The sequence below is a fragment of the Lissotriton helveticus genome, chromosome 7 (assembly GCF_964261635.1).
Source record: "Lissotriton helveticus chromosome 7, aLisHel1.1, whole genome shotgun sequence".
Taxonomy (NCBI): Eukaryota; Metazoa; Chordata; class Amphibia; order Caudata; family Salamandridae; genus Lissotriton; species Lissotriton helveticus.
This window is the reverse complement of record NC_136068.1, coordinates 287,036,825-287,051,201: the sequence shown is the minus strand read 5'-3', so window position 1 is coordinate 287,051,201 and position 14,377 is coordinate 287,036,825. Positions and strand designations below refer to the sequence as shown.

Here is a 14,377-nt window from a genome sequence, read left to right as displayed (position 1 = left end):
AAAGTGAGCGTTTATATATTGACTTGAATTGTGTGAATTATGAAAACTGCACTTGGTAAGTAGTTTATAATAAGTCTGGAGTGGGAGACATGTGGCCTGATGGGGAAACTGGTTAAAGTGCTGTTTGTGATTTTCGAGAGTTATAATATCAGTTTTTATATTGAATTCAACAATAGGGATGCATGCCGATTTTAAGGTACATTTAAAAGAGAGAAGGAATGGTAGATTTATTTTACAATACAATAAACAGCACACGCGCAAGAAAATACTTGCAATTATATTGATTTAATAAGAAGACTGAACCACTTAGGAATCAGAAACAGTCCATTTAATAAGTGATCAGCATAGCAAGCCACCTGAAACGCATTTCCCATTTTCAGATCATACATTAGCTTCTCTCCTCCACGCCTTTTATGGTATTACAAACAATGTTAAGCTTTGGTTCCCTCTTAATAATTGCAAGCTTTCATGGGCCCGTCTGTTGACAAAGTTTAGGAAAGTATAGATTTTAAAAGAGCCATCCTTTTGGTGTTCGGTTGGGCTCACGCCACCTCGATTACTTTGAAGTATATACGCACCCTACATGAAAAAAGAAAGGAAAGGTTAGCTTTTTAAACTTGACATTGACTGCCGTTTACATTTTTTTTGGCAAATTCCTCTTGGTTATAGAATTAGTTAACATTTTTATTGGAATGAAAACAGCTGTTTAAGTAAAGCATACATTAATGGAATGTAAACAGCTGTTTAAGTAAAGCAAACATTAAAACATAAATATATTTTCTTCAACTAAGACCATGCCCACTGCCAAGTACCTCTAAAGGCTTACCCATGTAATGGCCACTTGTTGAAAAGAGAGGACCCATTGATACACATGATACAGAATAGTAATACCGCAATATTTGTGCTTAGTGTCTCACCGCAATGGTCCCAATTCACAAAGATTTTAATGTAACAAAAAGTGTCTTATTTTTCCAGTTTTCTTGGCATCTTACTGAATGTCAGAACTAAGCCAAACTTACTGCAAAAGAATGTCACAGCAAAATATGTGCCAATCAGTCCCAATGTGTGCAAATTTCCTTACAAGTGTCATGTGTCGACATTCAAGTGGGGTAGTAGTTTTTGTCCAGACTTTCTTGGTCTTCGACCGCAGCCAGGCCAGAATGTAGCTATCTTAATTCAAGGTTAGTTGGATATGTCTCACCAGAAAGCCATCACCTTCAATTCATGTTTTTATTATCTTAGGCCTTGACTGGAAATGCCTCGGTTTAGGGACTGATTTATATCTCACTCAGTAAGATCTGATACTCTGTGGTTTGGAATTCATACCTAGTGTAATAAATACCATGGGGCAGATTTATGTCGGACTTACACCACGTTTACGCCGCCATTGCGTCACGCAACGGCGCGGAAACGTGGCGCATCCCTGCGACCTATTTGCAACGTGACGCATCTAGGCAGATGTGTCACGTTGTAAAGCCCTGCGCCACATGAAACCTGCGTCAGGTTTCATGTGGGCGTTCTGTCGCAGAGTGGGCGTTCCCTCGTAGGAAAGCCCCGTAAAACTGACGCAGTGAAATCTACAAGATTTCACTGAGTCAGTTTTACGACGCTGCTGGGTCAAATCCTTATGCCTGCTTAAAGCAGGCGTAAGGAGTGACGCATCACGTTGTGTATGGGTGGCCTCTGTACATTGCAGGAGTTGCGTCGCACTTGCGACGCTACTCCAGCAATGCGCCGCCCGTACACCACAAGATGCGTCACGCATCTGCCCTTCCTTGCACCATGGTGCGCCGCATTGTAAATGCAAACACAACAGTGATGGACAGAATGTGGATCAATGTCACACATTCACCCCAGTCAAAAGATCTGGGCCCAAATCCATCGTTTTTCCACTCCACACCACCCTGGGTTAGACAATGGCAATATGCAAATCAGCACTGACCCTGTGCCCCATGGGTACAGTCCAGTCCGAACTACAAAAGCCATGTCCTTCCCAGAACGGAAACAAGCATCCGAGGACCGGCCCGGTTTCGAGGTAACACCTCTCATCAGCCCGGCTAGCTTGAATCCAGTGGTGTGGAGTGCCTGGGACTCACGTCTGAGCATCCCCAGTACACTTAGAGCGGTAATTGCAAACACAACAGTGATGGACAGAATGTGGATCAATGTCACACATTCACCCCAGTCAAAAGATCTGGGCCCAAATCCATCGTTTTTCCACTCCACACCACCCTGGGTTAGACAATGGCAATATGCAAATCAGCACTGACCCTGTGCCCCATGGGTACAGTCCAGTCCGAACTACAAAAGCCATGTCCTTCCCAGAACGGAAACAAGCATCCGAGGACCGGCCCGGTTTCGAGGTAACACCTCTCATCAGCCCGGCTAGCTTGAATCCAGTGGTGTGGAGTGCCTGGGACTCACGTCTGAGCATCCCCAGTACACTTAGAGCGGTAATTGCAAACACAACAGTGATGGACAGAATGTGGATCAATGTCACACATTCACCACAGTCAAAAGATCTGGGCCCAAATCCATCGTTTTTCCACTCCACACCACCCTGGGTTAGACAATGGCAATATGCAAATCAGCACTGACCCTGTGCCCCATGGGTACAGTCCAGTCCGAACTACAAAAGCCATGTCCTTCCCAGAACGGAAACAAGCATCCAAGGACCGGCCCGGTTTCGAGGTAACACCTCTCATCAGCCCGGCTAGCTTGAATCCAGTGGTGTGGAGTGCCTGGGACTCACGTCTGAGCATCCCCAGTACACTTAGAGCGGTAATTGCAAACACAACAGTGATGGACAGAATGTGGATCAATGTCACACATTCACCACAGTCAAAAGATCTGGGCCCAAATCCATCGTTTTTCCACTCCACACCACCCTGGGTTAGACAATGGCAATATGCAAATCAGCACTGACCCTGTGCCCCATGGGTACAGTCCAGTCCGAACTACAAAAGCCATGTCCTTCCCAGAACGGAAACAAGCATCCGAGGACCGGCCCGGTTTCGAGGTAACACCTCTCATCCGCCCGGCTAGCTTGAATCCAGTGGTGTGGAGTGCCTGGGACTCACGTCTGAGCATCCCCAGTACACTTAGAGCGGTAATTGCAAACACAACAGTGATGGACAGAATGTGGATCAATGTCACACATTCACCCCAGTCAAAAGATCTGGGCCCAAATCCATCGTTTTTCCACTCCACACCACCCTGGGTTAGACAATGGCAATATGCAAATCAGCACTGACCCTGTGCCCCATGGGTACAGTCCAGTCCGAACTACAAAAGCCATGTCCTTCCCAGAACGGAAACAAGCATCCGAGGACCGGCCCGGTTTCGAGGTAACACCTCTCATCAGCCCGGCTAGCTTGAATCCAGTGGTGTGGAGTGCCTGGGACTCACGTCTGAGCATCCCCAGTACACTTAGAGCGGTAATTGCAAACACAACAGTGATGGACAGAATGTGGATCAATGTCACACATTCACCACAGTCAAAAGATCTGGGCCCAAATCCATCGTTTTTCCACTCCACACCACCCTGGGTTAGACAATGGCAATATGCAAATCAGCACTGACCCTGTGCCCCATGGGTACAGTCCAGTCCGAACTACAAAAGCCATGTCCTTCCCAGAACGGAAACAAGCATCCGAGGACCGGCCCGGTTTCGAGGTAACACCTCTCATCCGCCCGGCTAGCTTGAATCCAGTGGTGTGGAGTGCCTGGGACTCACGTCTGAGCATCCCCAGTACACTTAGAGCGGTAATTGCAAACACTGGGCATTTTCTCTGTTAAATTTAATAGCCAAAGTTGAACTGGGAAAAATTGCGAGGATGTAATTTTTAACACAAAATGTCATTTATGATGCACCATGACTGGGGATTGAGGTAACAGGATATAACACAAATGTTCGTATTCTACACCCATTAACAGCCCAATGGAGTTATGAACGTGATGATCAGTTATTTTATCCAGTTCCTCATTGATGTTGAGAAATCAGCTCTCTTTCGATTATCAAAGAAGAATGTGCCTGATGTCCAAGGTGTTTTAACAGTAGCAAAGATTCAAATTCGGAAATCTCTGGGTTTTCGACCACTTGAACACTTTTTGTAATTTACTAACCCTGATTAAAGGTTCTGAAAATATTTTCAGAATCATTAAATGGATTTAGTAAACATTAAGGAATTATTTGGGAGGGGCATGTTTAAGGGCCTCCCTTCCAAACATCGATTCCTTTAGATATATGTTAATGTTTTGCAAAAGATCAACCTATGACAAAACTTTAATATTTCACCACCAAATCAAAATTGAATGGAAGCCATTTGCAAATCATAGTAGTCCACAGGGCCGCTCACCTCTTTTTAGAATGCCAATAAGAAAACATTTTAAGAGTAGGCAGTGTTCCCATGGACCACTGCCTACTCTTAAAAATTTTTACTTAACCTTTAAATTTTTGCTTGAACGCATCCCATTTTCATTTAGGAAAAACGGATTGTATTTTGTTTAAAAAAAGCTTTATTTAAAAGCAATGACAGACATGGTGGTCTGCTGTCCTCAGTCGGTCCCCATCCAAGTGATAGCTGCAATTCATAGAGGCTTGCAGTTTGCAACCTACCACAATAATATTCATGAGGTAGATTAAAATGCAAACAACCATAAATCGGGTTTTTGCGAACCAACCTTTAAGTACAAAGGTCGTTTTGCAAAAACTCAAAGGATTCGGTAAATGGCAGTGGGCAATTTGTGACCATTTTTACCAAATCCATTCTTAGTACATCTCACCGATTCTCTCGAGGTAACGCTATATCTAAAATGCTGCTGTGAGAGCATTTTTCTGCTTGGAAACAATCATGTTTTGGCCTATTTGAAACAACTACATTTGCAGTCAGTCTACAAACAGATGATGTGTAAATCTACATTGTATTGTATTGTATTGTATTGAAGATTTATATAGCACAGACTGTCACCCTACGGGTTTCCTGGCGCTTAGAATTAAGAGTAGACGTCAGTTGAGCAGACCTAAAATAACAGTGGGAGGGTCTAGTTTTCCGCCCTTGGGAACAACCAGGTGTTTAGATTCTTTCTGAAATAGGTCAAAGAGTTGGCCTGTCTAATAGTCTGGGGCAACTCATTCCATAGGCTTGCAGCAACCACGCCAAAGACTCTGCCCCCCATTCTGGTTTTCTTGAATCTGGTAGTCATTATCAGATTTGCATTGGAAGAGCGAAGCTGCCGCTTAGGGTTATACCAGATAAACCTCTCCTGCAATGGAACTGGGCCCAGTTCATGTGCTGCTCTGTACACGATACAGAGAGATTTAAAACAAATTCTCTCCTTGATAGGCAGCCAGTGTAGATCTCGCAGGGCTAGGGTCGTAGAAGACCTGCGTTGCCTATTCAGCCCCAGCTTTGCCGCCATAGACTCGACTCTGTGCAGCTGCGGCAAAATATATTGTGGTGCTCCCAGATACAGGGCGTTTCAGTAGTCCAGTCTGCTTAAAATTATGCTCCTTACTACGAGAGAGCGGGTATCCTTAGGCAGCAACGGGAGGATCTGCAGTAGCATACGCAGCAGGGAGAAGCAGACACTGGCAGTTCTATTGGCCTGGGACTCCATTTGGAGATTATCATCCACCATGACCCCCAAATTACTCACCATTTTAGCGGGGGCAGGGGGACATCCTCTGGGGTGAGCTTAAACTCCAGCGGAGGATGTTGGGACAGGATGGTGGGCGAGCAGAATACCACCTCTGTTTTTCCCCCATTAAATTGCAGGTGCTATGTAAGGTTACCTTCATCTGCCCAGGCCCTCATTTCTGAAATACATTGACAAGCTATATCCCGGGGATGTAGGACTTGGCCATGATGAAGATGACCACCTTATTTATTGCTCTTAATGGGCCACCCCCATAAATACATTATAAATGGAATCTTTAGTCCTCAATCTGAAGTAGGACTACAGCGATAATTGTATTCCTGCTTTGGGATTGTGAGGGGCATTTGTAGCACATCAATTGGTCCCGGACTCATTCCGGCACCTGCTACTTCCCATGCTTGCCTACCGCTGGCTGTCAAGCGATAGTGGAGTCAAGATAAAGACTCTTTCAATGCCCCTCTATTGGAGGTCTGTGGGGCTAATGGGTGGACCTGAGAGGTGCTGATGATGCTACTTCCAGGGGTAAGCTGCCTTTCTTGAATTGAAATGGTGCTGATTACTGACCTGAGTTTTGCAAGCACAGATATACTTTCAGATGGCTGTGACCCACACAAGTGTTCCTACTGTTGAGGCACTGGGGATTCAGATGTACTTGAGGCCCCTCCTCTTGCACAGTCTACTGTCCCTTCCTTTGAGGCATTAGGCCATTGTAAGAAGCTGGGTCACCTTATTCAAGCAGCAACCACAATCCTCGTCAGGGTGAAGCACAAGCAAACCCCAATTAACCTGTGCTCCACCCTCTGGTAGCTCAGCACAGAACAGTCATGCTTACATTTGAGGCAATGTGTGTATTTTTTAAATAACATGTGGTTCCTTTCTGGCAACTATTTGTATACTTGAGTAAACAAAAGCACGATGGCAAAGGAGACAACGAGCATTTGCAATGCAATAGGTCTCGCAATTACGCAAGTTTAAGCTATTGGCATAGTAAATGACAATGTGTTTTATTTATGTTTCGTAAACCAAAACATAAATAAAAGGCATTGTCATTTACAATTCCAATAGCTCAAACTTGGGTAAATGCGAGACCTGTTGCATTGCAAATGCTTGTTTTTAAAGTGGCCTCTAAACAATGTCAAATCCACTAGAACATGTTTGTTATACATGTTTGGGGTTCGACCAACATGTTCCACATACACAATTCATCACTTTATTTTATTCTTTTGGCTCTAAGGATAGCTTTGTTCCCTTTTTGGAGGTGTTAGCCCCGCCTCCATAGGTTGACCTATTGACTTGTTAACCTTCCAACCCAAAGTTCTCCTTTGGTTGTTACCCTGTAACGATCTGAGAGTTCAACGCACCTCTAAAAGTTGTCAGCTGTGGCCACGGCACCAGGTGCCACATGGAGCTATGTCAGTCATTGTGCTGAGGAATATTGACCTTTTCATTTTGGCTATCTTGCCTCTCGGCTTGTAAGTGAGTCACTCTGTGCCATTAATGATGTCCAGGCACAATGAAGCATGTGTTAAAATTTTCTAATGCACACACTTCCCGAAGGAACTCTTGCTTGTCTTTTCACCTAATATCACAGTACCTGTAACAATTTTTATAACACCATTCCAACCTCAGGTCTAATATTTTCAAAACCTTTTGGTGGGGAGAAATCCAAGACGCCACCTTTAATGTCTGTCAGGTGTGTGCCTTATCCACACCAGTCCTGTACTTTGTTTCTCACTTCATCTGGGACTTTATAGTTTTCTATTTCATTGACAATTAGTTACATGACACTTACAGGTTTCAGTAGCTCAAATTCTCAGGCCCGACCTAAAGCAACAACGTAATTGCAGTAATTCATTGCATAAAACATCTTCACTTCCTTCAGGTGCACCTTACAGTACATATTTAGCTCTGGACAGTCTTGTTAGAGGAGTGGATATAACTGGATCGTAATTGTTAAGCCTGGGTACAGTAACTGTTCACACTTTCTTTTACTCGAGAGGCAAACAACCTCTGGTAGTTCAGTAGGAGTCTGAAAGGGGTAATCATTCACACCAGACTTCAGTCATGATTTGGGCTCTCCTCTGAAGAGCTGGGGCAGAAAAAGTCACTTTAGGTTTGTGTTCAGTTCTAAAAATCTGACAGTTCCAAGTCAGAAGAACAGGGTACACTGACAGAGTAGCAGCTACCGGGTACATGTTGCCGAGGCCCAGGGATGTAAGGGCCCACTAGACTTTATAGACCCCGGGTGTAACTGTACAACTATGATATCAATGAACCCTATTTATCTTTCTTGTGTAAGGGCCAGAGCACCTTTGGTGCACCCCAGCCAGGCCCTTTAGGCATTAACGGTTCCAGCCTGTCACAAATGTACTAATTTCCCCTTAAGCCTATACAGATCTGTAGATGCCACAAACCTGCATGTTTTCAAAAGTTGCGGATTTCCGATATTTCAGCCGGAGATCCCCCATCTGACTGAATCCTGTGTTAATACTGACTTCAGGGGGGCCGCCATCCATAGTAGGGACCCCTGGAGTTCTGGAGCATGCTCTGACCACCCTGTGGGAAGCAGTGACAGTCATAAACTGCCCCTTTAAGAAAGTCTGCATTTTCAGTGCGGCAGTGCTCACAAGATTGTGGCTGCGATAAACTGTTGACAGTGCAGAGCCCCAGCACTGGGAGCTGGCACAGACCTTAAAAAGGCTTCCAGTTCAGTCACTGAGGGTGGTGAACAAACAAAATGGACCCGGACCTTCCTGTATGTGAGGCACTGAGAGGAGCTCCTGCCTCTGACACATGTCCAGGAGCCGGGCGGCCTGGCCTGGACTGGGTAGATGCAGGACGAACTGAGGAAGTTGCCACACAGCTGGGCCTGCTCTGAGAGACATCCCAACCACTACTGGAGTGGCCTGACAAGGAGCACTACACAGGAGCTGTGGAGACGGAGCAGTGGTCGATGGAGGAGTGGCGATGGAGGAGTGGCGGTGAAGTGGGGCAGAATGGAGCCTCTGTGACTACACCCCTGAGAGACTACCCAGCAAGTGAACGGCAGCACCTGGGATTGACTGGGGGCTCAAGCAGGCCTAACGGGACACTATTGTTGTGGAACGTGAAGACCTTGGTTGACTCAGGGAGGAAATGTTTTCTTCTATAGTATTACCAGGGCCTGAATGGCTAACTGCTACTGACCTGGGATTGAGGTATTGGGCCCCGGTTCGAAGTTGGAGGGATGTAAACCACCTGTTGGTTCTGTGGCACGGAGTGGACCGTTTTGAGTGCATCCAAGGGCCAGTTAGTAGGAAGGCCCAGAGAGATGCTTGCATATTGCACGGACGTGGGAGCAGCAGTAGGCTACAGACTACAAGAATGCTGGGAGGGGGCCTAGGTGGCAGTGCAGTGGGACAGGACTGGCTGATGGCCTGGACACCCGAAGTGACTGAAGGGGGCAGCCGGTATGCCCTACTGAGCTCAAACTACTTTTGAGACCCAGAGAGAAAGGTACCACATGGGCGTGGCAACCTCCTTTAATTAACAGTGGCTCTGGATCAAGGCCCCTGTAGCTGGGTGTTGCCACCTGAGATTCTGCGTGGGACCAACACTCTTGAATCCCTGGGGGATGAGGCAGCCCCCTCTGTGTGGCCATCATTCGAATGGTGCCTGTTGCACTTTAGGTGCCTAACCGAGCCACATAGCCCTAGTCAGAAATACCCTTCTAAGGAAGAACAAACGCTTGCATGTTGGCTGTAGGGGTGGGATTGTTTCGCTGTCCCCAGAGATGTATACTGGTACCCCCCACTAATTCACACCATTCTAAGTTGTGAGAAGGGGCTCTCTTCTAACATCACCCTGGTCCAGAGCAACACTACTGACTTAACAGTTGAGGCAACCCTCCTAGGTGCTTCCCATCTTTGCCTGCACACCATGGGACGTTAAGTTTGTGGAGGCCCATGCTGGTAAGGCCCAAGCTGAGGATCTGTGGAATACGAACCGATTGGTCAATTTTGCTTGCCAGGTTCAGGTCCTCACTGTGGACAATCAGACCCTCCTTTGTCATGGTTTACCCCTGTTGTGAGTGCTGGATGGCAAAGGTTTGGCAACTGCCCACCAGTGGCAAAGTGGCTCGGCTGCGAGACCCAGTGGCTGGAGGACCAACAGTAATTGCAGGTTCCGTGGAAGAGACATTTGATCGCTCGCATTGATGTAGGAGTGACTCAGGAGGGGTTAATGGTTCAAGATGTTATGCAGGATATCACTGCTTCTAGAGAGGCACTAGAAACAAAGATTCATACTCTGGGGGAGGACATAGGCATCCTGATAGACAATCATCAGCACCATACGGAACACATTACAACCTCCAAGAGAACTCTGGCTGATGTCCCTCTGGATATCTCTGTGTTGAGGGACAGACTGGCTGCCATGGAGGATAAAATCCACACTCTGATGATCAGGGCTGAGGAAAGTGAAAATAGATTAAGGAGAAACTATATACAAATCCTAGGCCTTCCAGAGTGCACTGAGGGGAGAAATATGGTGGACGGTTTGGAACGCTGGTTACATAATGGAGTAGCTCCGAAGGGCCTCCCCCCGTTCTTTGCCCTAGAGAGGGCACATAGATTTTCAGCTTGACTGCCCCAGCGAGGGATGCTGCCACTCTCAGTGGTGGCCAAGCTCCTCTACTACAGAGACCTCAACCATATTGTAAGGCAGTTTAAAAAAAAAAAACAATAGTTCACTGGTAAATATATTATTCAACAAAGTCTTCTATCAAATTAAAACAACCATGAGAAAAAGTCTTTTTTACCAAAGCTCGTGAAAAGACAGGCAAAATGAGCAAAAAATTAGTTTGCAATTTAATTTTCTTATTGCGTCATGTAAAACATTTAGGGCCTCATTTATGAAAAGTGATGCATCGCTGCGTAAAAACACATATTTACTGTATGACGCATCATGGCGCAAGGAGCTACAGATACGTCAGTATTTCTGGTGTATCTGTAGGGGCAAAAATGATGCATTGCTGGAGTGTGTCACAAAAGTGAGCAAAAGTGAGCAAATCCAGCAATGGGTCAGTAAACATGGGCAAGTCCCATGTTCAATGTGCCTGTGTCAGTCTTACACCTGCCATGAGGCAGGCATAAGATAATGACGCATTTGAGTCCTAGAAGTGGCGCAGTGAAATCTCATAGATTTCACTGCGTCAATTCTATGACCCTTTCCTGCGTCAGAACACCCCCCCTGCATACATTATACCTAGCTGAGGTCATAGAAGACTGCGGGGTCAGAGTGATCTCTTACACTGACGATACTCAGCTGATCTTCTCTTTTAGAGATCACTCTGACAAAGGCCTTTCTAACTTTAAACAGTGCCTCACAAAGATTGTATCATGGATGACTGGTAATACTCTCAAACTAAACACTGATAAAACTGAAGTGTTGTTCTTTAATCAAAAGGCCCCATTGCCGTCATCGGTGTGGTGGCCGGCTGAGCTCAACCCGCCCCCACTCCCAGTTGACTGGGCTCGAAACTTGGGCTTTGTAGTAGACAATGAATTGTCGTGCAAGGTCCAAATTAATAAAGTTACCTCCCTCTGCTTTGGCAAATTGCGCATGATTAAAAAAATCTTCCCGTATCTCCCACTGGAACCACGCAGGACGGTCATCCATGCCCTCATTACCTCCCACTTGGATTATTCCAACATCCTCTATGTGGGAGCTCCAGCCTACCTCGTCCATCGATTGCAGATTATACAGAACGCGGCCGCTAGGCTGATCTGCAATATCCCGTACCCGCATTCAATTACCCCGCATTTGAGGAAACTTCACTGGCTCCCTGTTTCCTCCCGCATCCAGTTCAAGGCCCTGGTCCTGTCATTCAGGTCTCTGAACGGCAGGGGACCTGGATATCTCCGGCGTAGGCTTAAGTTGGTGCACTTGGCCCGCACTCCCAGATCCAATCACCTCCGCCTGATGCTCCCCCCAGGTTCCAACGCCACAGGAAAGGAGGCAGAGCTTTCGCAGTGGTCACAGCTAAGCTTTGGAATGATTTGCCCCTTAGTCTCGGTCTTATTGATTCAGAACCCCTGTTCAGGTGCTGCCTAAAGACCTGGCTGTTTTCTAATCTCTAGCATGTATTCTGGTGCTCGCGGGTTCTGCTGTCTGCAGCGCCCAACACCCCCGTTGGGGGTAGCCGTGCGCTTAAAAAATTTCTATAATAATAATAATAATATAATGGGGTGCAGAAGTTTACAAAGTGACGCATCTCCCTAGATGCGTCACTTTGTAAATATGGCGCAACATGGTGCATTTGTTACACCACTGGTGCGTCACAAAAAGTGACACACCAGTGGTGTAAAAGTGACGCAAGGCCTCATAAATAGGGCCCTTATTTCTTAGCAAAATAAGATCTGGCGATCTTCTGTGATTTAGAAAAGAGCCGAAGTGCAAAGTGCTAGACGAAACAGAACTATGTACATCACTACTAAAAAGACATATGACTCCTATCCTATGTTCCATGTGAGGTGCATGTGTGCAAGCGCTCGCACCCTAGTGTTTGCAGAAATGCAGGGCATGTGCTGGAGCGCACATCAAGAGAAAAACTTCCTGTTGCTTTTTAAAATTATTAACGATGAAGAACGCTTTCTCTTGGTGTGTGCGGTTATAGGAACAATGCACAAGTTTGTCCTATCTGATGGGGTCTCCCAGCCTCAAAAATGGGAAAATATCACTTTGGGAGCAGGGACTGTTACCAATGCCATCTGATTTCCTACTGGTGTGAAGTGAATTCCTATGTAGATGCACTTAAGACCTTAACCAGCCCTATCAAATTCGATTCCTTGTCAGCAAGCTTCCATGTGGCTTCCATGTGGCTTATGCAGTGTTATGGCCAATGAAGCTGACTTTGGAGCTGATGAAACAAGTTAGATTCTCGGCATCGCTCAACATCCTGTGATTCTGGGAGATCGCCTAATCTCCCCATGTTCACAAAAGCAATGTAACTGGTGCTCATGTGAAATGCTCCAATGCCTTGCCTAGTATACAAACACAGAAAAAAGCACAACACAGTAAAATCAAAGCATTAGGATAAAAGAATTAAGTCTAAGATGCACATTTAGTGGCTGATTTGTATAAAGTAAAATTTGGTAAAATCATAGCTTCAGAATACCAGTTGTACAAAAACCTATTGTGTGTGATTTAATAGACTATATTGATGCTCTTGTGCAATCTGGGCCACCTATAAGGTTTACATCACAATTGGCTTGCCTATTAGATCATAAGTGGTTCATGTTTGAAACATATGGGCCTCATTCACAATATTTTGACGCATGACAACACAGCAAGCCTTCCTCGTGCGCTACCATGTGCCAAAAGAAAATGGCAGGATGTGCTGTATCTACAAGATATGGTGCAATCCTGTCCTTGTCCCCTGTGTTGCCCCACAATAGGCTTATGTGGGCCAACGCAGGCACTCTTCCACCTTGGTGCAAGAGTGTTTGTGTTGTACGATTGATTGTTTTTGTGCGGGAAGGAACAACTTCCTTGACAAAAATAATCACAAGAGGTGTTCTCCTCTTTCTATGTGTGCTGAAGAATGGAGCACAGAGAGAAAAAGGAAAAATGAGGAGAAATAAAGGTTATTCTGCGAATGCGCCTCCCTTACTTCTCCCCTGGGGAGGTGTAGGAATCGGATGCTTTCCGTGGTTTATGAAACCTTGTAAATCTGGGAATGCCTCAGGTTCCATGGATGTTGTGTGTGAACACCGACAGCAACACCCATGGAACACCCCTTTCACACAAAGTAATGCGTGAAGGGGGGCTTTATTTACAAGGCCATGAAAAGCCTGACAATACTTATCTTGTGCACAAGTTAAAAGAGTATGTTCCAAAGACCTCCAGTGTGTGTCAGTTGTGTGTAACTTGCCCAGTGTTGTTATGCAGGCTACTGATCTTGAGTAACTTAAGAAAGTTCTTCACAGAAGGGTTGGTATCACAGAAAGTCTTTGTCTCTCTAGTCACACAACACCAGTACCACACCTGTATAGGCCCGTGTACATGATTAGTAGTTTAAAAGAAATCTGCCCACTAAATCATATGCCTTGTACTCTCCATGTATTGGGTGTGTCCCTACATGAGCCTTGTGCTAGATTTGGATTTCTAATATCCTAATCGGGCTGCCCTTGAAGAACGTCCTTTGTCCAAAGCAGTGTTTCTCACAGCAGGAAGCACTAGAGTAGTCTCTAAACTGGAGCACCTACAACATGGCACAAAGAAGTATGAGATCTCAGCACCTGGCTGTCATCATCCTTCCCAAAGCAGTAGTTAGAGGAAGACAAAGGATATAACTGACCTAGAAACTTTCTCATCTTGACAAACAACCTACAGCCAAATCTCTTCTTTCCATTCACTAAATGGCAGTGCTCAAGTAGGCTAATCTACATCTCCATGTTAAATGAAGAGTCCGTGATTTTTTAAGGTTGCTTGGCTTCTTCCTCCTTACTTCAGTACCTTTGTTTCCTCCTTTCAGCTACAAGAATGCATGCAATGTGCTTCCTCTGTCAGGTAAGGTGTTCTCAACTCCATGCTATGCCATGCCAAACCATGTGCATCCACATTCTTTCCATTCGTATTCAGGCAAAGCATTTGTGAGGCAAAGTTTAAGAGTAGCCATCAAAAGACATGGCACCCTCATTTGTAGATCCTACTAGGTTTGCATTATTTACCCTGTATA

General features: G+C 45.6%; 1 protein-coding gene across 2 annotated transcripts in view; it reads right to left on the bottom strand.

The window, feature by feature from the left end:
• Positions 1–310: 310 nt before the first annotated feature.
• Positions 311–14,377, bottom strand: part of LOC144766742 (uncharacterized) — a 290,955-nt gene continuing 276,888 nt past the window's right edge. For both annotated transcript variants that reach the window (XM_078650490.1, XM_078650491.1), the window contains exon 8: positions 311–579. In XM_078650490.1, coding sequence (XP_078506616.1) covers positions 557–579 — 23 coding nt within the window. In that variant the 3' untranslated portion in view covers positions 311–556. The remainder of the gene's footprint in view (positions 580–14,377) is intronic.